General features: G+C 42.0%; 2 protein-coding genes across 8 annotated transcripts; both read left to right on the top strand.

The window, feature by feature from the left end:
• ano5a (anoctamin 5a) lies at window positions 1–11,379 on the top strand. 7 transcript variants are annotated; one of them, XM_037253518.1, is made up of 22 exons: window positions 1–249; window positions 1,568–1,620; window positions 1,929–2,057; window positions 2,128–2,169; window positions 4,484–4,585; window positions 5,293–5,364; window positions 5,425–5,703; window positions 5,794–5,913; window positions 5,994–6,109; window positions 6,169–6,303; window positions 6,379–6,484; window positions 6,580–6,640; window positions 6,911–7,062; window positions 7,641–7,718; window positions 7,959–8,181; window positions 8,261–8,439; window positions 8,517–8,614; window positions 8,697–8,827; window positions 9,114–9,319; window positions 9,406–9,599; window positions 9,703–9,808; window positions 9,932–11,379. In XM_037253518.1, exons 1-22 carry the CDS (start codon window positions 186–188, stop codon window positions 10,208–10,210), a joined length of 2,925 nt encoding a protein of 974 aa, XP_037109413.1. In that variant the 5' UTR covers window positions 1–185; the 3' UTR covers window positions 10,211–11,379. The 7 variants fall into 7 exon arrangements, with proteins under 7 accessions (XP_037109413.1, XP_037109412.1, XP_037109414.1 ...); XM_037253517.1 differs by lacking the exon at window positions 7,641–7,718 and adding an exon at window positions 7,289–7,369; XM_037253519.1 differs by lacking the exons at window positions 1,929–2,057; window positions 7,641–7,718 and adding an exon at window positions 7,289–7,369.
• A 1,225-nt stretch (window positions 11,380–12,604) lies between these two features.
• On the top strand, window positions 12,605–21,214 carry slc17a6a (solute carrier family 17 member 6a). The gene is made up of 12 exons (XM_037253603.1): window positions 12,605–13,144; window positions 14,142–14,397; window positions 14,544–14,662; window positions 16,400–16,514; window positions 17,441–17,528; window positions 17,686–17,772; window positions 17,875–18,017; window positions 18,110–18,259; window positions 18,532–18,664; window positions 18,754–18,864; window positions 19,370–19,497; window positions 19,611–21,214. The coding sequence occupies exons 1-12, from the start codon at window positions 13,056–13,058 to the stop codon at window positions 19,938–19,940; spliced, it is 1,749 nt and encodes a 582-aa protein (XP_037109498.1). The 5' UTR covers window positions 12,605–13,055; the 3' UTR covers window positions 19,941–21,214.
• Window positions 21,215–22,564: the final 1,350 nt, after the last annotated feature.

Below are 22,564 nucleotides of genomic sequence, written 5' to 3'. Positions count from 1 at the left end.
GACGTACGGTAGCAGGCGGCGGTCAGGTCACTGAGTGGATGGAACCCCCGGGACCAGGTTGCAGAGTCATCCGGTAGAAGTCAGCCAGAAAGGAGAAAGACCCCGAGGAAGGTCGTCTTTGTCTCGGGACACACTCAGCTAGATGTGGATTAACGCGCTCCTTTTGGCCAGTCAAAAGACTCGACATGAACCGAGGCAGGAGTGGAGTGGATAATTTGATAGAGATGAGCCCGACTGACTCTTGTCATGGTGAGTAGCTGAAGCACCATTAGTTTGCATTGCATGACTCGTAAAGTGTTTAAAATTGGACGGTACTGGCGCCCACTGAAATGATCCGAGGTGGTTTGACTCTGGAGGGGGTTCTATTACAGTATAAGGATGTCAACTCTGCAAAATCAATTTCATATTGAGATTATAATTGCTCAACTGTTTCAGCCAGTGAAAGCTGTCCTTCACATAAGATTGTTTTTCCCATTGAGATGAGGTCATCACTAACTACATGCACCTTAAAAATGACTCTCTAGTTTCGCCACCTCAGTACATTTTGCATCTTAAAATAAATTGAAATAAAGTGATGTGCATTAAAAAAAACTATTACTGATAATTATAATTAAAGGTTCAACTTTAAAAGCATAAAAGCTGTCAGTGACATCCCACAGTGCCTCCCCTGTGTCTGACCAAACTTTGTTAGCTGCCTGCTGTTCCACCAGCGGCCTGTTGGCGGTCTCAAGGTGTAAAAAGTAAAGAGAAGAAGAGTTCTGGAATCATAAGAGACATTTCCATCAGTGTTGACTAAAGTAGTGTTACATCTTTGTCAAAATGATCCTTTTTACATTTGCATTGCATTTTTTTAAACATTAAATAATCAACACTATCCCTCTTGAATGGTTGTCCTAAGTTTAGCCTCCTCGCAAGTATGTTGTGGTGTGAATGGAAAGAGTGACTTTTCAAGCCACTCAGTCTGACAGCTGGCCCTCTTACTGGAAACAGCCTCACAGAGACAGGCTGCCACTCGTCCAAAAAAAAATCTCTCTGGTTCTAACTTAATTTGGCTTCCACAGATGACACTGTTTTTGTGGCTACTTGTGAACATGCTTCTAAAATGTCATCTAAAAAGTAACACTTGCAATATGTGTATCTTGTATCTTCTGAACAAAGTTGCGACTATCAAGTACGTGCTTGCTGCTTGCTTACAGGCACTCTACCAGTTGTGCAGAAATAGATTTAGTTCTGTAATTCTGATGGTATTTGGTTATGTAATTTATGCGAATGTCTTGTCTCTAAAAATGGAATTAATTTGTTAGGCAGTGTTTTGACTTGACACACTGACTGCACATGACACCATAAGTGTGTCATAGCCATGTTCTGTGGCTGGTGGGAACCTTAGTCCAAAAATAGACCCCAACACTGACTGCACTAAACCTTTCTGCAGCTGTTGATTAAAACTTTCTAAGTCCACTTCAGTGCCACAGAAATGCCGGTCACATTCTTGAATCAATGAATCAGTGTTGTTACTCGAACCTGGGTCTGACATTATTTTTGTGGTTCTCATGTTGTTGTTTTGCAGATGATATAAATGGCTACCACGGCGGCCCAGGATCTCGACATCGAGAAGCAGCGGTAAAGACAACATGCATTCCTTAAAAATCTATTAATTGATTAGAGTTTGATTCTGTGATTTGCACATTTTGGATACTCCTATCAACTTTCAACTTTGTGGGGACAGTTTGGGAAAGGCCCTTTTTTTGTTCCAACATGACAGTACTCAAGTGCACAGACAACTAGCCAAGAGATCTGAGATTGCAAACCAGGCCTGGTTCTTTTTATGAAGGCAGTCCTGTTTTTAGTCAGTCTTATATGGAACTGCAGGTTTTGAAAGTCTTGAGATGGCCCCATGCTAATGTGTCCTCTTCCCCGTCTTCCTAAAGTGTCATGATGTGTGTGTGGAGACCTGTGAGTCTCTCAACACCAGCATGGCTACGCTGGTCTCGTCTGACCACAGTGATGAAGATCAGATGGACGCTCACACTTTAGAGCCCATCAGTTCTTTGACTGGGGTAAGACACTAGTCGTAGGACTCTACTGTGAGGCTCACCTCACTGTCAACTGGGTTCCTTTGCTCCACAGTTCTGGAAAAAGCGGGCGCTGTTCTTCAAGTTTCGTTCGAGGGTATGGCATGGTAAAAAACATGCTTTTGATGTGATGCAATTCCATGCGTCGTATTGTTTGCGTAATGTTTGTCGGCTGAAATCAATCTGCACGAGCTGGTTGTTTGTAGCATGTTTTTAACTCCTGCCGAGTCATGGAAACATGCTGGGGCGGTGCATCATGAGAGTTCATTAAAGCTGCTTTCTTCTCACTTGTGATTTTTATGCTTCACTGAGGAAGTGGTAATTGGAGTGTTTGCTACTTGTTATTGGCCTCGGTGTGTGTTTGTGTGTTCTTTTGCATTTATTGACCTCAGCATCATCAGTATGTTATCGATCCAGATGCTGCACTGAACTTACAGGGAGGGCTGAACTTTATAGAGATTTTCTTAACTTGCATGACTGAAAATGTATTTTGAGGAAGAGTTTTAAAAATGACACCAAAAACTGTTGGTGGGATGTGGCTGTGCTGAAATATCCAATTAAATTAAAAAACATGGTTCAGGGATGTCAGCACACACCAGCCACCATTTCAAGTACTAAATCCCAAATCAATGTTCTAAAAGGCTTTTGATATTTTAATAGACATTTTACAGCACAATTCAAACCTTTACTTGAGGTTAATCAGAGGAACTTTAAATATGATTGGTTGATTATAAATACAGGAACATTCTCAGTGGGTGTGCACACTTGTGCAACCGCATTATCTCAATTGTTTATATTAACTTACCTTTTGAAAACATTTATTTTTCCCCCTCCAATTTGAGTTGTACAGAATGTAGGTCACATTGGTGGAGCCAATTTTGAAAATTTTATTTTTTTCGCAAATGCCCAGCATTTGACCAGGGGTGTGTAAACTTGAATTTCTAAGTAGTATTTAGGTGCCAAAAATGTCAACCTCTGAAAAAGTCACAATTAAAAATATTAGTTTTATGTTTCCCCTTGAAATTAGTAACTTGCTGTGTTACACCATGTTTTACACATACCACATACATAATGGCGTAGAAAGCAGACAAGAAAGGAAGCAAGACATCACCCAGTAGTTTGAGGTTAGCGGCGGATGGACAGACCTTGAGCCGCTCCACTTGGCAGACGTGGCTCCAAACAGAAGCACATATGGCAGATCTGTAATTACAGCAAATTAGAGAGTTTTTTTTCTCCGTTGTTACGGAAGGCCGCCACCCTCGCATGGTCAGCATGAAGTAATTCAATACAAGAGCAAATGTGGGAATTCGGGTTTTATTCGGGATCAGACAGCGGTTGAAAAAGTTAAACATTTAGACTTAAAGGCTGCTCTGGCAAATGAGTGTCCAGCTTTTCCCTCCCACAAAGGATTTGCACATATTGATTGATTGCTTTTAGACTCTTGAGTAGCCAGACCGCAGCGCTTCTTCACCCTTTATCAGCCTCTTCAAAATAGATTATTCATGATATGTTTTTTTAATGGAATAGCCATGGCTGCTATTGAATTAGCCTGCTAGCAGATAGCATTTCTCATCCTAGTAGTCTTTTTTTTTTTGCCCTCTGAGCTCCCTTCCACCTCGAGTCTTTGCGTGAGCGAGTGAGGGCTTGCAGTGAGACTTGAAGGCAGCAATGCTTTGAGTGCTCGCCTGCACACACCGGAGGAAGCCGAGGGCGCTCGTTCGGGAAGCCGGCTTTTTCCCTGATGCATCAGAGCCATAAAGGGAGGAGGGACATGGAGGTAAAGTGCGATGTCTCCTCCTTGCAGAGTGCAGACAGGCAGGGCCCACTTTTGCTGGTGGTGGTGGGTGGTGTCTTTCTACTAAAAGTGTTTTGCAACTGCGGTGATGTTGGTTATGTTTAGCTGAGCGAACAGCTGAAGAAGCACCGGCCGCTAGCAGACATAATGTCCTGTCCTCTTTTGAACCATTCCTGTGCAGTTGTTTTGCCTTCAGCAAAGCACTGCAGGGGCTGCTGCTGACTAATCCTCATACCTGACATGTACACAGGCTGCATTAAAATTGATTAAGCCCAATAAAAGTGCATGAATTACAGGGGAGAAATGCTAGATTTTGCTATCTGATTTATTATTATCGAGTGCTCTTGGCATTACCATGCTAACCCAATGTAATTTGAGCAATATATATTATATTATATTATATGCTTTTCCCCCCCAAATACTTACTAAAGTGAATGCAAATGCAACTTTTGGCTACTCGACCTGCCTCTACATAACATTATGGTATGAATTGAAGTCCACACATCACTTGCCTGCTTTGTACTGACACACACTGTGAGATGTTATTAATTGCGCTCAAAGATATTTGTCATTCTAATCACACATGCATGTTGTGACCTCCGCTATCCCGTCTTAGATCGAGAGACAGCAGCAGAGCAAAGACTCTGTGTTCTTCCGCGATGGAGTGCGCAGGATTGATTTTGTCCTGGCCTACACTGAGGAAAATGCGAGCAAACAGGTAAGAAACAAGTGCACACCACTTTTTTATTTTTTTTATTTTAGTTTTAGAGCTTTCGCTATAGCTCTTATCAAGTGGAACAGTCCAACAGTATGTGTCTTTAAAAGATAGCTACCATTTTTCCATTCCATTAGCCCTTTTTGAGTTGTCTGGGAAAAAACGGTTCTTACAGGATGCCCCCCAAGCCCAGTAGGAGTCAGCAGCGACATACTGTCGATAGCACAACACTGATAAAAAGACACAAGTGTTTTCAGCTTCTACAAGTTATCCTCAGTTTGACAAGGTCGGTTTCCACAGCAAACTTTGTGGCAAGCATTGTTAAGTTGCTGAGATTTTTAGAGGTCGCCAGAAAAGCTTTCACGTCTGCTTGTTTGCACTTCTATGTGATTTTGGTTTGTTGAATTCAACGTCTTTTCAAAAAAGGCAAATCACTGGTCTGCCGGGAACATGAGCATTTTTTTTTTTCTTTCTAAAGAGGAGGAAATAGGAAGACACGTCCCGGCTGTTGTCTGTATTTTTCGGTAAATGTCAGCTATAACAAGAGGCTGATTGACCCGTCATTTAATGGGCTGGGTTAGTGGTTTTCAAACTCCACCAAGTAATACTTATAAAAACGTGTAGCACCATATGACCAATGTTATAATTAGTCTATGATGCCGACAATACTTTAAAGAATAATAAAATATTGCATTATTTTCTACCAAAAGGGAAGAAAAAGGGAGCTCTTCGAGGCCAACCTACAGAAAGCCGGCTTGCAGCTGGAGACGGAACATAAATCTGTAAGTGTTCACCGATAGCGTCTCACAACAGAAGCCTGAAAAGCAAATGATTTCCCTCAGGAATCCGAAGATGGAAATACCTATTTTGTGAAGATCCACGCTCCGTGGGAAGTGTTGGCCACCTACGCAGATGTGCTGAAGATCAAAGTCCCCTTCAAGGCTAGTGACATACCAAAGAAAAAGACCATCAAATGCCTGGCCGACTCTTTTCGTCTTCCGGATCACATCATGAATCCCGAACCGGATTATTTCACCGCCACCTTCAACAAGGATAAGTCTGACTTTTTCCTCATCGAGGACAGAGACACGTTTTTTAACCCTTCCACTCGCAACAGGATAGTACGTATATTTTTCAACATATAGTTGCTCATTTTTTATCTCAAGTTGAAAAGTAAAACCATACAATGTTTTATGTTTCTTTTTAACAAGGTCTACTATATCCTCTCCCGATGTCCATATGTGGAGAATGAAAGCATAGATAAAGACAAAAAGGGAATCAAGAGGTTGCTCAACAACGGAACCTACACAGCCGCATTTCCTCTGCACGATGTGAGAGACTTTTTTGTGGCAATATTGTTGAAATATTTGATCAAAAGAAGACTTTTAATACTTTCTCATGTGTACTGCAGTGCAGATACTGGACAAGATCTAAAGATGCTAGTTGTGAAAGTGAAAGATACAGTCTCTACCAATACTGGGCCAAACTCTCGTGTTTCTTCAAAGAGCAACCCCTCGACCTCATACGGTAACAAAACGGAGTTGCATGTGCGTGTTCATACTAAAACGTGTTCTCCCCCTCGACAGGAAGTATTACGGGGAGAGGATTGGACTATATTTTGCCTGGCTTGGCTTCTACACTGAGATGTTGTTTGTTGCCGCCATTGTAGGAACACTTTGTTTTGTGTACGGATTGTCCACATACAAAGATAATCAGTGGAGGTGAGTTTGGGAAGGAGCGCATTAGATGAAGAACGCTTATGCTGATCATTTGCTTTGATGTCCAATTGTGCTTAGTAAGGAAATCTGCAGTGAAGAAATCGGAGGCAATATTATCATGTGTCCGCTCTGTGACAAGAAATGTAGCTACTGGAAACTCAACATAACATGCAACGCTTCATGGGTGAGAAATATTTCAAAATACGTGCTCGACTCTAAAATGGCAACTGTTCAAGTATGATTCAACAATCTCTTCCTATTTTTTTTTTTTTCTTCCAGCAATCAAATCTATTTGACAACGGGGGAACTTTGGTGTTTGCTGTTTTCATGGGGATTTGGGGTGAGTCAATTCAAGACTTTTAATTCTTAGCTGCAGCACCACCTAGTGGACCTTGTCAAACTTCTGCCAGCTTGTCACTAGAGCACAAAAAATGGGCTAACCGTAACTTTGTCTGTTATTGTCTACAATGTATTGTTTCAATAAATTGCTACATAGGTATTGCTATAATTTAAAAAAACATATTTTAGAAATGTGATTTAATATAGCTCAGTACGTCTGATATATGGCAACATAGAAAGCCTGACAATCCACCTCTGTTTCATTTGACAGTCACATTATTCCTGGAGCTCTGGAAGAGGCGTCAGGCCCGTCTGGCGTACGAGTGGGATCTGGTGGACTTTGAGGAGGAGCAACAACGACTGCAGATCCGGCCCGAGTACGAGAGCAAATGCACCAGCCGCAAGCTGAATCCCATCACTCAGGTGTTTATGTGCTGGACGTTTAAATATAGTGGTGTCTTGAGCGACGAAAGCTAGCTAACACTAACATATCCATTTGTTTTAATGAGGTCAATTGGCACACATTAACACAAATTAAACTCGTTTCTCAAGGCACCACTTATTGGATAAGGACCGACTTGATAGAAACTGAAACTGGAGAAAATGGATGGTTAAACATTTGTTTTGACCGTATGGTGCCCACCTGTAGGAAACAGAGTTTGTTCTTGAGAGGACTGCAACTGACCTAGTGGGGAAATTATTTCTTTGCTGGGTCGCCGTGTTATTCTGGGTAAGGGTGGTGCTGAAAGTGGATTGCCAGTTTCATGTGGGAGTGTTTTTCTTGTGGTGTACGTTGCTGAAAAAGACTCAAAGGCACAAGTTTCCTTCTGTATTGTGTGATAATTGGGCTCTCACGCAAATAATTGCTCTAAATTGGTTTGTCTCAAATATAAACGGGAATCAAAAGGAACCTTGTGGAGTTATTTTTCAAGATATAACAAAGTGTGACTGACCTTTTTTTTTTTTTTTTCCTGTATACGCTTTGCTTGCTCGCGGTATAGGAAGTGGAGCCTTATTTACCCGTAACAACAGTCACGTGTGCACGCATATGTCTGTCTGGAGCCACTGTCCTGTTGTGGGTGAGCATTCTGTTTACATATTATCTTTCACATTTATTTTTAATTCTAGCCGCAGCCGTATCTTGTTACGACCATAATGTGGTGTTTTATAAATTCGTCAACTGTGCATGTGAGGTGTTTCATGCATCATTCCAACTCTCAGCTTGCGTTATGCCTGCGTGTCTGTATTTCGCCCTCTGTGTGGGGTTTTCCCGCTTCGTTCATCCTGTCATGGCAGCCATCTTTGTTTTTGTCCCAAAGATCTCTCTGACTATTTCATGCATCATTGGTGTGATCGCCTACCGCCTGGCGGTATACGCCGCCTTCGCCAGCTTCATGAAGGAAAACGCTCACCTGAACAAGATGGGCTCGGCTATCACGCCGCAGCTGGCCACGGCTGTCACGGGCTCCTGCATCAACTTTGTCACCATCGTCATCCTCAACGTCATGTATGAACGAGTGGCTATTTGGATAACTAACCTCGGTAAGAACATCGCCTCTCGGTGATACATTCGGAATGATTCAAACGTATCATCTTTTTTTCTCGTCTATCGTTTCAACAGAAATTCCCAAGACCCACGTGGAATATGAAAACAAGCTGACAGTCAAGATGTTCCTTTTCCAGTTTGTCAACTATTATTCCTCCTGCTTCTACGTGGCTTTCTTTAAGGGCAAATTCATCGGCTATCCTGGAGGTTATTCATACATGTTTGGCCAGACGACCAAACTCAGGAACGAAGAGGTAGATAAAGATCTGTATTGATTCAACTCCAGCTTCATTCTGTTTCTATCATTCAACTTCTGTCCGTTTACATTCAGTGTGACCCCGGCGGCTGTTTGATTGAGTTAACTACCCAGCTGGTTATCGTGATGACTGGTAGGCAAGTGTGGGGCAACATCCAGGAGTCTCTGGTCCCGTAAGTTTGCCCAAATATCGCCTAGTAATAAACCGTACGAATCAAAATTGCCTGCTCTCGTTCACTTACTTGTGTCTGTCAGGTGGTTAATGAACTGGTGGCGCGGCAGAAAAAATCGTTGCCAACCGGAGAGTCTGTACACCCGCTGGGAGCAAGACTACAACTTGCTGATGTTTGGGCAGCTGGAACTCTTCTACGAGTATCTGGAAATGGGTAAAATAGCCAGTTTAGTTTCAGTGGTTATTTTAGGTACACTTGCGCAACCTATTGAGACACAGTACAAGGCCTGGATAAATTCTGCTTTTGCTAAAAAAAAAAAATGTAATGCTCGGGTTCAATAGAGAATGTTGGAGGAATTATTGCTTTTGCTATTTTTGCTATAAATTGCTATACTTGCACTTCAAAGCCAGTTGCAGTGCAAGGCCTAGACAATTACATCCTGCAGATGGCAGTGTTCCTTGCCTAAATGACTCCCTTATCATTTTCCTTTGTGCTCCAGTGATCCAGTTTGGTTTCATCACTCTGTTTGTGGCCTCCTTCCCATTGGCTCCCCTGCTGGCACTCTTCAACAACATCATTGAGGTTAGAGTCGATGCCTGGAAACTTACCACTCAGTTCAGACGTCCTGTGGCATCCAAAACTCACAGCATCGGCGCCTGGGAGGAAATCCTGAGTGGGGTCGCTATCCTTTCTGTTGTTACCAATGTAAGAGGTGGACTACAACTTTTTTTTCCCCACTGGGTATCTGCCCAAATACACAAAATAAAAATCCTTTTTTTTTTCTGTTGCAGGCATTCATTGTGGCCTACACGTCTGAAATGATCCCCCGACTGGTGTATATGTATGCTTACGAGCCAGGATTTACGATGAAAGGCTACATCAACAACAGCCTGTCTGTGTTCAAAATTGAAGACATGCCACTGGACAGCAGGCCAGAAGCCGACGAGATTCCGCCCTGGTTCAACGGCTCCATTACAACCTGCAGGTGTGTGTGTGTGTCTTAGCTGTATGTTTGTTTACTACGGATTTTTTATCTGCACTTTGGTATCAGAGTGCTGAATGCTAATGCTAACACACCAATTACGCAGGTACCCTGACTACCGCTACCCTCCTGGCCATGTGGATCAGTACACCCACACATTGCAGTATTGGCATATTTTTGCTGCCAAGCTGCTCTTCATTATCGTCATGGAGGTAAGCCTAATAGATACACTGACAAAAAAATAGATGCTTGAAGAAATGTTCCTTAGTATAGTGTGTCTCTACATGGCCATTGGCCATGCATAATTATTTGTACTCCGCCTCTTTGCTCTACAGCACGTCGTTTTTTTCGTCAAGTTCTTTTTGGCTTGGATGATTCCTGACGTTCCGGCCGACGTGAAGGATCGCATAAAGAGAGAGCGCTACCTGGTCCAGGAGTACTTGCACAAGTACGAAGTGGAGAGGCTGACGAACCGAATCGGCGCAAACCTGGACGATTGTACCTGTGATGAAATGGATGACCCAGCTTTGCCTAGGCATCAGGGATTTTCTGAGAATCTTTATCACAGAGAAGATGGTTCTCATTTAGCAAAACGTTATGGCGGTGATGTGTAGACATTTAAAAATGTTGATCACTGGTGTTGACTTTTAAATGTCATCATGTAATGCCGCACGAATTGAGCTAGAGGTGTCCTCCTTTCTCAGCTAACCTGCTTCAAGCATGTTGAAAACCTAGAAGACTTGAACATATCTGCCTCGTATTTATGGCCTTTGATTCAATGCTGTAAAATGATCACATTTTGATGCAGTTAAAAGGAAGTTAAGCCACGCCTTTCAGGACTATTTATTTAGCCGCTAGCTTAAAAGTACACGCCTTAATATATATAAATATATAGTAGCTATGTATCACATGTTGTCCTTACTTTGATATGCCAATGTTTTCCCGTCATATGTGCAATCGTTTGAACAACTCCGGTGTTACTTGCCAAAAATTGAGGAATCACTTTTTAGGCATAAGATGGCCATTCGCATATAAAAAGCTAAAAACTTAGGCAGAATAGGCCTACAAAACTACACTTTTTATATGAAGTATCAACATTTCTTGAAACCAAAATCTGACATGTGACTTGTCGTTTCAAAAATCTGTTGCTTTTACCACTGTGATTAAAAAGATGGTTTGACACGGCCGGGTCATCTAGGCTTAACAGCTGCTGTGTGTTGTGAAGTGAAAGCCACCACTGAGTGAAGAGATCCCTTTTAATGGGTTCATGTTTACCAACATGCTGGAGATAATGAAAATCCCGTGACCCGCCTGCTTAACTGTGTTTTCTCCGTTACACAAAGCACGGTCACATTCAGCTGCATCTGTACGCAGAACGAGAGAAATGTTTTGGATTTTAAATCGCACCACGCACTTGATGAGATGACTTAACAAGTCACAAGCATGCCAGTCTTTCCGTTGTCATGACAACACGTCCAGTCTTTTGAGTGTTTTTAAAACAGCAACGTTTAATGGAGGTTGCTAATATGAAGGATATTTTATTTTATAAAAGGTTGTCCGTCTCAATTGAAGTATTTAAATGTATGTAATTCGGTCCTTTGATAATTTTGTGCTTTTTTTTCAGTTATTTCTCTGTGAATTAGCAACATGTTTTGAAGCCTGGTGTATTTTGGCATTTAAAAAAAAAAAAAAAAACGTTTACTGTACATGTTCTATCAAATCATTTGCTTCTGTATTTTTTTAAGCATTTCCCAAATGTCCAGAATAAAGCCCAGTTGAGCCCACGTTTGCATAATTCCTAAATGCTCAAACTGACCACTTGCACTGCTTTGCCGAGGACATTGGCAAGCATGAACATTCGCACAACAGATGGCTCGAGAAGAGGCTGCTTCCTAGTCGGTGTTTGCTCACACTAGTGGGTGTGGTTAACACCCAAATACGTTGGCACGCTCTTCTCACCTGGCAGACAAAAACACAAAGGCAACAGCCTCAAAATGATCGGTCGGTCTGCATCCACGCTGACTTTATAGACACATCAAAAACAAAACTAATAACATTTGCTCTCTGTTTGCAGACATGGCGAGTGAGCACAAAACATGCCTGTGCCTAATTGTTTTGCTTTTCCATATTCTTCTGCGGTATGTACTTTGTAGACCAGTTTAATGATGCATTAAGGCTACCAACTAGTTTCTTACAATGTCAATTGACGGTGGCTGGAAGTTGTTACGTTTGCTGCTGCCATCTGCTGGTGGGGGCCTGAAGTGCACTCATTTTAAGATTTGTCTGTTGCAATTTTAATTATTTTTTATTGTTATATGCAGGCATGGAATGGAGCAGATGTCTAATTTGACCTGTGATCGCTGTAAATGATCATGTTTTTTAAATGAATCAGACCTTACTGCTGTTGCCTCTAGCTGATTTATGTGGCTGTTCATAGAATTATTCTAGCCACAAATTATATGTTAAATTAATTCATGCATAATTTATATTTGATAAATATTCTTCACATTTACTAACATTGTAAAATAAAATGTTGCTATTAGCGATTCGGCATTGCAGAGTCCACTATTTGTGATTTTTTTTTAAATTTTTAATCAAACTATTTTTTTTTTAGATATTTTTGTTTGTTTTATTCATGAAATTTATGAGTGAATTATTCGCGTGGATTTTTACCATTAGCACAATCCTTATGAATCTTTAATGCTGAACTTTAAGAATTGCTTTCGGTAACTCAATATCACGTGGTGCTAATCAATAACAAAAATCAATGTTAGCGACGTTGAGTTGCATTCGATCACATTATATTAGGCACAGTGATAATGTGAACAACCACTGCATCATTTTTAGATTTTTGTGTGTTCACTTTCCAATTTTTTCCGACGCGCGCAAAGTGTCAGGGTTCGCTCTCTAATGCGATTTATGGCGTCCGACCATCTTATTGTAGCAGGAGGAGGAGTAAGTAGCATCCTCGATGTGATCACGAATGGGTGGGGCTCCGGCTACATACAGGTGGGGCGCTCCTGCTCTGTCCTTGGTGCTGAAAGCTTCTCTCACTCCGGACCCGGACCTTTTCAACCAGCTGCCTCACCCCAGCATCCCCGTACAATATCATCCCACCACGACACCTCCAACCCCCGCCCCTTGAAAACTTGACGCTCGTCTTTCCATATCTGCCGCTGGATCTTAAAAAAAAAATGGCTCTGCGTGGATTAAGAGACTGCGCAAGGCAAAAACGGACTTACTGGAGCGCCTCTTTGTGACTGTGGAAGCAGTGTGCACACTGAGGATCTTCGGACTCTCCTGATTCCAGTTCTGTTGGATCTCCAGGATATTCAGACGTTTCTTTTGGGAGAAGCAGAACAAAATCTCGCATTATTCGGATTATACTAACAATATGTACACACACCACTTGCGTTTCTTACACTAGAATAGTCGTGCAAATCATTTTGGGGAGGGGAAATGGAGCCTGAGCGCAATGAGGGAGCTTTACCAAAGACTAAAGATGGACTAAAACAAATTGCGGGAAAGGCCCTCGGAACTCTGTACAGGTAAGGTCAATGTAAATCATTTATGAATCTATTAAAATGAATAAAATGCATTTTCTTGTTAAGAATATTGAAGGGAAAATGTCAGCTCATTTTGTCAATATTTACGCCAAGATTAAGAGAAAAAAAATACAGGCTGGGATGAATGTCAGGATGTAGAGAGCACACGAATATTTAAGGATCACATATTTCCCAGGAGGTTGTCCCCCTCCCTTTCACCAGCAGCTGTGCGTCTTTTTTTTTAAATTAATAATAAATGAAACTGAAGCGGTCGTGACAGAAAGTCTGCCATGATATCTATTAACATTTGGATCCGTTTATATCAATGCAAAATCGATGCCAGTCAAGTTAATCGACTCTTTTTTTTTTTTTTTTAGATATAGCGCTGCGATACATTTTCCAAGTATTTAGTTGACGTTTTAACGAATCTTGTGAGGCGAGGAAAATAACAAATAAGCGTTATTTTCTCTGGTGGTTCTGGTGGTTGCGCATATATTTAAGAGAGAAAAATAACGGATTTTAAACAAAGTCATTTGCCTTCGAGCTGGAAACAAAAACGTGACTCAAAGGTGTTTAAAAAAAATCTGGTGCAGGCCCACGTTTTGTCAAGGCCAAAACATTTAACATCTTTGGTGTTTTAAAACGATCTTTTATTATTTTAGGAATAACAGCGACATATCATGTTCATTAGAGATATATTTAAAAGACATGTATTTACAAAAAACGCAGAGAGGCAGTTGTTGCTGCAATGCGGTATGAAGGTCATTGCGTTTCCTTTGAGGGAAATGAATGTAATTTTCAATTTTCAAATAACCACCACCGAAAAAAAGTGTGCTTTTACAGGCAGCATTTTGCAAATAAAAAAAAATCTGCGAATGCACATTCTGCGAATTTGCCTTAAATATCCGAGTTGCTTGCGATGTGAATGTGAAGAAATACTTAATTGACTACAAGGCACGACTGATTTTTTTTTCTTTTTGAAATGCTTCGTGCCGCGCAGGAAGTTGGAGAAGCGGCAGCAAACGGGCGAGGCCATCGAGCTGACCGAGGATGGCCGGCCCCGGGCCGAGGAGGGCCGCAGGGGGCCCCTGTGCGACTGCACGTGTTTCGGTCTCCCACGCAGGTACATCATCGCCATGCTGAGCGGCTTGGGCTTCTGCATCTCCTTCGGCATTCGCTGCAACCTGGGCGTGGCCATCGTCAGCATGGTCAACAACAGCACCATCCACCAGAACGGCAAGATCATCATTAAAGAGGTGCGTGCGTGGAATAACCCCCACTCAGCCCCTCCCCTCTGAGTTCGTGCAGGGAATCCATTCTTCGTATTTGCATGCCACTCGTCTCATGCAATACGTTAATAGTCTTTGTTGTATGTCTTCGTTTTTTGTTTTGTTTTATACAGAAAGCCAAATTTAACTGGGATCCAGAAACGGTGGGGATGATCCATGGCTCTTTCTTCTGGGGTTATATCGTCACCCAAATTCCAGGGGGATACATTTCTTCCAGACTGGCCGCTAACAGGTTGATCCAGTTGGTTATAACAGCCTGCTTGGATGCAATATTGTAATAATTGTTAAAATTACCTTTGTGTTTCATTTTTAGTATTTAATGATATTCGTCTGTATGAAATTGCGTTTTTCTTGCACATTTGAAGAAACGGAAATAAACCAAAATTTTATACTTTAGGGATTTATGATATTGGATAAAAGCAATATGTGATAAGTTATTTTGTGTTTGTAAATGTACTTTTCTCCTAAGGTAGCCTCTGATTGGTCCAAGTCAGATAAAAGCTTACAATTCTATTTGAAAGTGTGAATGTATCACACGTCGTTGCGATATTCATATTGCACATGCTGTTATCGCAATGACATTTTTTTAATATAATGTGAAGCCTATAAATAAATACATAAATAGGTAAAATATAGCACAAATCATAATCCACCCAATACTGTGGCCATACTTAAAAATGCATTCCTTCTTTTGAAACAAAAGAAATATCAGCCATGTCCACATCGAGTGTGTATCTTGAAACGGTCCCAGTTGATAAAAGTGAGAATTGTGCTGATGCCCACCAGGCAGGCGTGCCTCCATCCTCCCTCCATGTTAATGAGCTCCCATGGGAGACACCGTGTCTAATCCTTTATGTTCACATGTCGGCATGGCGACCGCCCCAGCCAAGGCCCTGTGTGAAATGTGGCTGAGACTAATAATTGTGGGATGATTCCGATCCGTGACGCATGATTTCTACAACTATTCAACAGGGACAATTGGATAGAATGAAGGAGCAGCCACAATATCATTAAGACAAGAGGAGGAGCGGCAGCAAAGAGCAAAGTTTAGAAGAATCTAAAATGAAGTGGCCTTTGAGTGAAAGTCATCTCCAATAGTGTGCAAACAAACAATGGGATATGCACAAATCTCAGAGTACTGCTTATGCAACAACCAGTATGCACTTCAAATGATATTGATAGTCATGAAAAGAAGCAAGAGAAAAAAAATATTGCTGCTTGAAAAAGCGAAGGAGCAAATATTTGAGTGGTATCATGTGGCCAAGTAAGCTGAGCCCACAGACACCTTCTGCTCCAGACACCTCCTTTTCTCTCCCCAATGTGTGTGTATGTGTGTGTGTGTGTTGCATCCAATTTAAGTGTGATTTATATGCTTTAACAGCGGCAATTTTCGTGTGTGTGTGTGTGTGTGTGTGTGTGTGTGTGTTATACTTCCGTATGCGATATACGGAATATTATTGATTACGTTGTACAGTGTAACACAATTTGTCGCGAGACGTTTTTATTTTTTTAAATAATGGAAAAAGAAATAACTTGCTGCAGGGTCGAACTGCTGCCATCATCACGGAGTCTCATGCAGGCATTTTTAAGGAAAATTGTAAAAGACATACAAGTGTAAAATTAGTTAATAACGACATTAAAATACTCTTACTACAAATATTTGTATCTTTGTTTCCATGCAAAAACTGACAAAAAAATCTCACAATAATAGCAACAGTTTCGAAATGTTCTAACCCTTCAAGAAAATAATACTGAATTTGACCACCAACAGTGGAGCAACACATGAAGACAGACAATATAAAATTCACATGAATATATTAACAAAAAAAAAATGCTAACACTGTACTACAGAAGCAGATTGATTCTATTGTGAAATACGTCCTTGTGTCTCTTTGTCTTTCGTCTACTGTCAATATGTGGTAAAAACTTTTCGATTCTTTGTTAATACCCGACTGCCTTGTCTGTGCAGAGTTTTTGGGGCTGCGATCGTACTGACATCCATCCTGAACATGTTCATCCCTTCTGCGGCCCGCACGCACTACGGCTGCGTCATCTTTGTGAGGATATTACAAGGCTTGGTTGAGGTACTGCTTTCATTTGAAACTTTAGCATGGTTCAAACAAAAACAAACAAAAATCATTATCTAACTAGAATTTGTCCGCTCCCCTGATGAAAGTGTCCTGACATTCTCTATTTAATGACCTTCTGTCTCCTTTATGGATCACGCCTTTCACCGTAGCGCATACGGTTGCCAGAGTGCTCAACAAAGAGTGAATCGCGGGGCTTATGTGGTGTACTCCAAATGTTCACACAGAACAAAAGCGCTCTGGACAAAAGCACTAAATGCACGCGGCTCGATAGAAAGATTCATTTGCTATTATAAGACTGAAGGTTATGTTGTTTTGTTCGGCTACATATGGTCACTTCAATGGCGCCTCGTGACCATGAGCGAAAGCCGCGCATCCACTTATTACTGCAAATTAAACATTAGCATTTGGACTTGTGTCCCTTTGCGAGCCCCAGCAATTTGTGTCTATCAATAGTTGATTGTATGCCACTTAGTGACTAATGAAGATTTAATGATGATTTTGTTTTTCCTCCATCAAGTGGCAGTCTGGTTGAATTTGTACGGACTCACACTTCACCTATTAGTCACCATTAGAGAGGTCAGCTACAACCATGTCGCGTTCTTTGTTATCAATTCCAATTTGTTACCGACACACTTAGCACGGCACTGGATACGGTTTGTGTAGAAAATAAACAATGATAGGCTATTTGGGGGAGTGCATGAAAACAAAGCCCCTCTCCACCATTTTCAAAGAAAAAAAGTCTTTATATTGGTGTGCCTGCTTTAGAGCGCCTCGTTGTTGCAGCAATTTTTTTAATCATTCAAATTTGCCAGGGTTGCTAACAATACGTTGTGTTAAATTCAGAAGACAATTATTTTCAATTACAGGGAATTCTTTGCTGACGTGCTGTAAACTAAGCACAGTGATGTTTCCGTTTTCAGGGAGTGACTTATCCAGCTTGTCACGGAATCTGGAGTAAATGGGCTCCTCCTCTGGAAAGGAGTCGTTTGGCAACCATCTCTTTCTGTGGTACTTGGAAAAAGCACAATTAGCATGTCTGGAAATGACATACTTTGCTTTATAATTGCAAAATATTGCACGATTCTGCTGAAGTCTACTGAAGACTCGATAGTGTCGATAGGCGGCTTGTGATATTCTGCCTGCTCATAGTATTCGTCCTGTGCAGGATCCTACGCTGGTGCGGTCATAGCCATGCCTCTGGCGGGAATCTTGGTGCAGTACACAGGGTGGTCGTCCGTCTTCTACGTGTATGGTCAGTAAACTAGTCATCTCCTCAGTCAACGTGTACACCGTAGTTCGGGTATCATTCCGGATCGCATTATTATCTCACCAGTGGACCTTTCAATCCTCACAGGTACCTTTGGTTTAATCTGGTACATGTTCTGGATCTTGGTGTCCTACGAGAGCCCGGCCGAGCACCCGACCATTACGGAGGAGGAGCGGCGTTATATCGAGGAGAGCATCGGCGAAAGCGCCCAGCTGATGGGTGCCATGGAGGTCACTTGTCCATCTCAGTCGAGTAATTTGTCTAACTCCACAAGCGACACATTCAGTTCAAGCCTATTTTTTCTCCTCCTATTTTAAATCAGAAATTCAAAACCCCCTGGAAGAAATTCTTCACCTCCATGCCAGTCTATGCAATTATCGTGGCAAATTTCTGCAGGAGCTGGACCTTTTATCTGCTGCTCATCAGCCAGCCTGCGTACTTTGAGGAGGTTTTTGGTTTTGAAATAAGCAAGGTAAGCCTATCAACCAGAAACCAAATCGGAATTAAAGCACTCGTGAGATTTAGCGTTCCCAAATCTGTCACTGTCTCATCTTTAAACGGAATAATCTCACCCCCCTCATGCGAGAGAAGCATGAATCAAGCCTGTCTGGCAGTTGTGATTCAGGTTGAGGAGGAGAGTGTGATTGCTGAGGGTGATATACGGCCCAGACAGTAGACACACACACACTCAAACATAAACACACACACCGAAAGAATCATCTTTCTTTTACATGTGCTACCCAGGTTGGAATTGTGTCAGCGCTCCCCCACCTGGTCATGACCATCATCGTGCCCTTAGGAGGCCAGTTAGCCGACTACTGGCGTACGCACAACATCATGTCCACCACGACCGTCCGCAAGATCATGAACTGCGGAGGTGAGCTAGCTAGCGTGTGCGTGTGTACAAAGTGAATTGGCGACAAGGATGTATTACAGTTCACCAATGCGACGTCTGGCTGATTTTAGGATTCGGGATGGAGGCCACCCTCCTCCTGGTGGTGGGTTACTCACACAGTAAGGGGATAGCCATCTCCTTCTTGGTGCTGGCGGTGGGATTTAGTGGCTTTGCAATATCAGGTGAGGCTTCAAGTAATTCCAGATTTTGATTTAGGCAGAGGTGGCAAAATTACAAATTCCCACAGCTTTGCTAACACTGTGAAGAGACTAAATGAAGATGAAAAAATGGGCCTGTTCATATGTGTCCTAGATTAGAGAGATTTTTTTTAACGCTAGTGGAGGTGGTTTCTAAGCTAGCACAAGACATCACATTCGCTATGTGATCACATTCGCTCTTGTAGCTAGCAACATCAAACAACAAAAATCTTATTCCAGTTGTAGGGACTAAAATAACATTCAAGGAAAATCGACTCATGGACAGTAACAAAATATTTGTATCTGATTTTTTGAACGCTAGCTCAGGTGGTTTCGAAGCTAGCACAAGACATCACATTCGCTATGAATCAGTCTTGTAGCTAGCAACATCAAACAACAAAAATCTTATTTGAGTTGTAAGGACTAAAATAACACTCAAGGACAGTGATAAATTATTATTTGTATTTGTACAACATTCTTTTGTTTGTAGGTTTCAATGTCAACCATTTAGATATCGCTCCGCGCTATGCTAGCATCCTCATGGGCATCTCCAATGGCGTGGGGACCCTGTCAGGGATGGTCTGCCCTTTAATCGTGGGAGCCATGACAAAGAATAAGGTGAGCTAATTTTGGTTGGACAAATAGTTGGGTACACCCTGGACTTGGCTCACTCACTTCTGTGGGCCTTTAAATTGTAATAAGGTCTAATCGCTATTTTTGCTGACATGCAGACTCGGGAAGAGTGGCAGTATGTCTTCCTGATCGCCTCCCTGGTGCATTACGGGGGCGTGGTCTTCTATGGCATCTTCGCCTCCGGGGAAAAACAGCCATGGGCCGACCCAGAGGAGACCAGCGACGAGAAGTGCGGATTCATTGAGGAGGACGAGCTGGCCGAAGAGACGGGTGACATCACGCAGGGCTACGGCGCTATGGGAGCCCCTGCTAAAACCTACGGAGCTACAGCGCAGCTCAATGGCGGATGGGTCCAGGACTGGGATAAGACCGAGGAGTACGTTCAGGAACCGGCCGGGAAGATCTACTCAGAGCGAGGCTATTCTTAAAAGGATTAATGTCCGATTGCCATCAAAGATTGCACAATCCAACATTATAGATAGAGGAATCCATTCTGTGTAGTCTAGTTTTCGGGCTGTTCTTGTTTCTGACAGCTAGTTTAAATGGAGAATCCATGTTAGATTCTCAAACACATCTCATTCCATCTACAGTCAAGCGTAGAGAGGTTGCAAAGCAAGCTGCAGGCCTATGTTGTAGTCTCGGGCATCCAAACCTCATCAGTTTACTTGAACAACATGAGCCAGATGATACTGCAGTAGACCGTCACGCAAGGTCTTCTATTGCACTGAAACCACTACAAGAATTCTACAAGAAAAAAAACCCCAGATTCTATTGTGTTTTATGTACTGTATATACCTGTATACTGTTTCTGTGAGACTATTGTGGATTTGGGTCGTTGATCTGTGTTGAACATAAATATAAAAAGGCCATATTTTTCATGGACAGCACCTTTTCAGGGAGATGTCTGCTTGCAAAAAAGGTCTTCCTCGAGCGAGACCTGTAATACTCCGAGACAAAAATAGAGCGAGTGAACCTTCTAGGATTGTAGTGTGTTTGTTGCATGACTTTGCAATCAATGTTGAGATGCAGCGTTGTCCTCATCCATACACCCGCCCGCCACGATAGAAGAGAAAAGAAACTTTTGCGCAGTGAGACGTTCAAGTGAGACAAATCAGAAGGCGGTTGTTCATACAAATTTGGTGTGCACTGCAATAAATCCTGTGTAACGGCTGCTACCCGTCCGCCACCTTCTGTTTTTGTAACGTAACACTAGCTTGCTGTATCAAATTGTTCTTGCTTTGGAGTCATCGATGAGATGTGTGTTTTTAACAATTTTACTCGTGTCCCTCCCGAGACTCCGGCTTTAGTGCTCATGGTGCCGATTTTTGACAGTGAGGAATGCAGTACTGTATGTGGACGACTCCTTTGGTGTTTCTCGCTTCTTGTCACTCAAGCTACTTTATGGACACGCGAGTGGACCGCATTGATTCATAAAAAGGCTCTTCCATTTAAATTTCTTTGCTACTTTGTTCCACCATTTACTGTATGAAATCTGCAAGGATGTTTAAACTATATGAATATTTAAGAATGTTTAAAGATGGCCAAAAAGATGTTCTCATGGCATTGTGCCTGAAGTCAATGTATACTGATAAATGTGATTTTATGGATACAAATATTGTGTTTAACAAAGAGGTATGTTGATGTTGAAAAAGTGCTATAAAAATTCTCATTTTATATATAAAAAAAAAACCAACAACAACTATGCTTTTGTCTTTTCATTCCTTGTGGAGGTCTAGCGATGATTCTTGGGGTGTTTAGCAACCGAACCACTTAAGCGCCTTCTCCAATCGGCATGTTGTGTTCCCATTCTCTCAGAGTTTCTCATTTGTAAATCAATGATGGAAGTCTCCTGGGTCCAAAGCAAAGTATTGGACTCGGTCGCTTGGTAATTGGTAGACGGAGGGAGGAACAGCAATGTTAATTGGAATGGCTGGAGTTAACATTCTCACAAGAATCATTATCTTTCTATTCAATGGTGTAAAATCTATGAGTAAGCCTATGTATGAACGAATTTAACAGACAGGGACAAAATATTACTTTTTTTCCCCTGGTCTATGCATCTAAGAATTGCTAACAGCATTTGCTACACTACAGTTAAGTGAATCAATGACAATAGAGGGCATTCTATTCTATTTGTGGCGCACGTGTGGATATACAATAGTGTGGCACACCTTACGCACGTCAGCGCGTCCTTCTCCACACCTCTGAGGTCAGTCGTGCAACACGCAGCAAATATTGACCCGGCTTCAAAATTAAATCTCGGCATGATACAGACGAATCAATACCTCCGGAGTGAAATAACGTATTCCATACATTTGTAGCAATAAAGTTTCAATTGAGTTGACAACAAGGTCGGGTCACATTGTTGGTTTTTATGGATGGATGGATGGATGGATGGATGGATGGATGGATGGATGGATGGATGGATGGATGGATGGATGGATGGATGGATGGACGGATGATAGGCAGACAGACAGACAGACAGACAGACAGACAGACAGACAGACAGACAGACAGACAGACAGTCGAATGGATGATAGGCAGACAGTCAGTCAAATGTGAATGAACGGCCAATCGTAATAAAAAAAAAACGTCTGGCAATGAAAGTCTTTTGTGTTCAGTCTCGATTGTGAGCAGCCATGTTAGAAGCTTGGCCAGCCCAACACCCAGCCCGAGCGACTGATTACTACAGCTCGCTCACAAGGCGGTGAATAATTCAGAGCAAAGATGGCGCCTAACCATTCGCATGCATCACTGTGAGCCTCTCTCCCTCCCCTGCAGTAACAACGACTTGACGGTTTCATGAATGGAATATCACTGTGCCCAATTGTAATCTTGTATGTACGTCTCCACAATCTAATGAGATCCAGAGTAAAGCAAATTGCCTTTACAAAGATTATAACGATCAGTTTTGAGTTAATGATGTTTACATTATCATGGCAGCTTGCACTGGTGCCCATTTAAATTTACGTGGCATTTACTCACATTAAATGTCCTTAAAGTATTTAGTGGTTAGTTTTTTTCATTATTTTTATTCACTTAGTTTGCACCA

This window comes from Syngnathus acus, chromosome 6 (genome assembly GCF_901709675.1).
Source record: "Syngnathus acus chromosome 6, fSynAcu1.2, whole genome shotgun sequence".
NCBI classification, from domain to species: domain Eukaryota; kingdom Metazoa; phylum Chordata; class Actinopteri; order Syngnathiformes; family Syngnathidae; genus Syngnathus; species Syngnathus acus.
Note: the sequence above shows the minus strand (reverse complement) of the source record. Positions and strands in the feature narration are given on the sequence as shown.

Excerpts from the sequence above, each read along its gene's own strand:
- ano5a (XM_037253517.1), top strand. The coding sequence starts at position 186 with ATGAACCGAGGCAGGAGTGGAGTGGATAATTTGATAGAGATGAGCCCG. Across the intron at positions 250-1,567 it reads CCCGACTGACTCTTGTCATG|ATGATATAAATGGCTACCAC; the intron begins GTGAGTAGCTGA and ends GTTGTTTTGCAG. Across the intron at positions 8,828-9,113 it reads CTACGAGTATCTGGAAATGG|TGATCCAGTTTGGTTTCATC; the intron begins GTAAAATAGCCA and ends TTTGTGCTCCAG.
- slc17a6a (XM_037253603.1), top strand. The coding sequence starts at position 13,056 with ATGGAGCCTGAGCGCAATGAGGGAGCTTTACCAAAGACTAAAGATGGA. Across the intron at positions 14,398-14,543 it reads GCAAGATCATCATTAAAGAG|AAAGCCAAATTTAACTGGGA; the intron begins GTGCGTGCGTGG and ends TGTTTTATACAG. Across the intron at positions 19,498-19,610 it reads GAGCCATGACAAAGAATAAG|ACTCGGGAAGAGTGGCAGTA; the intron begins GTGAGCTAATTT and ends GCTGACATGCAG.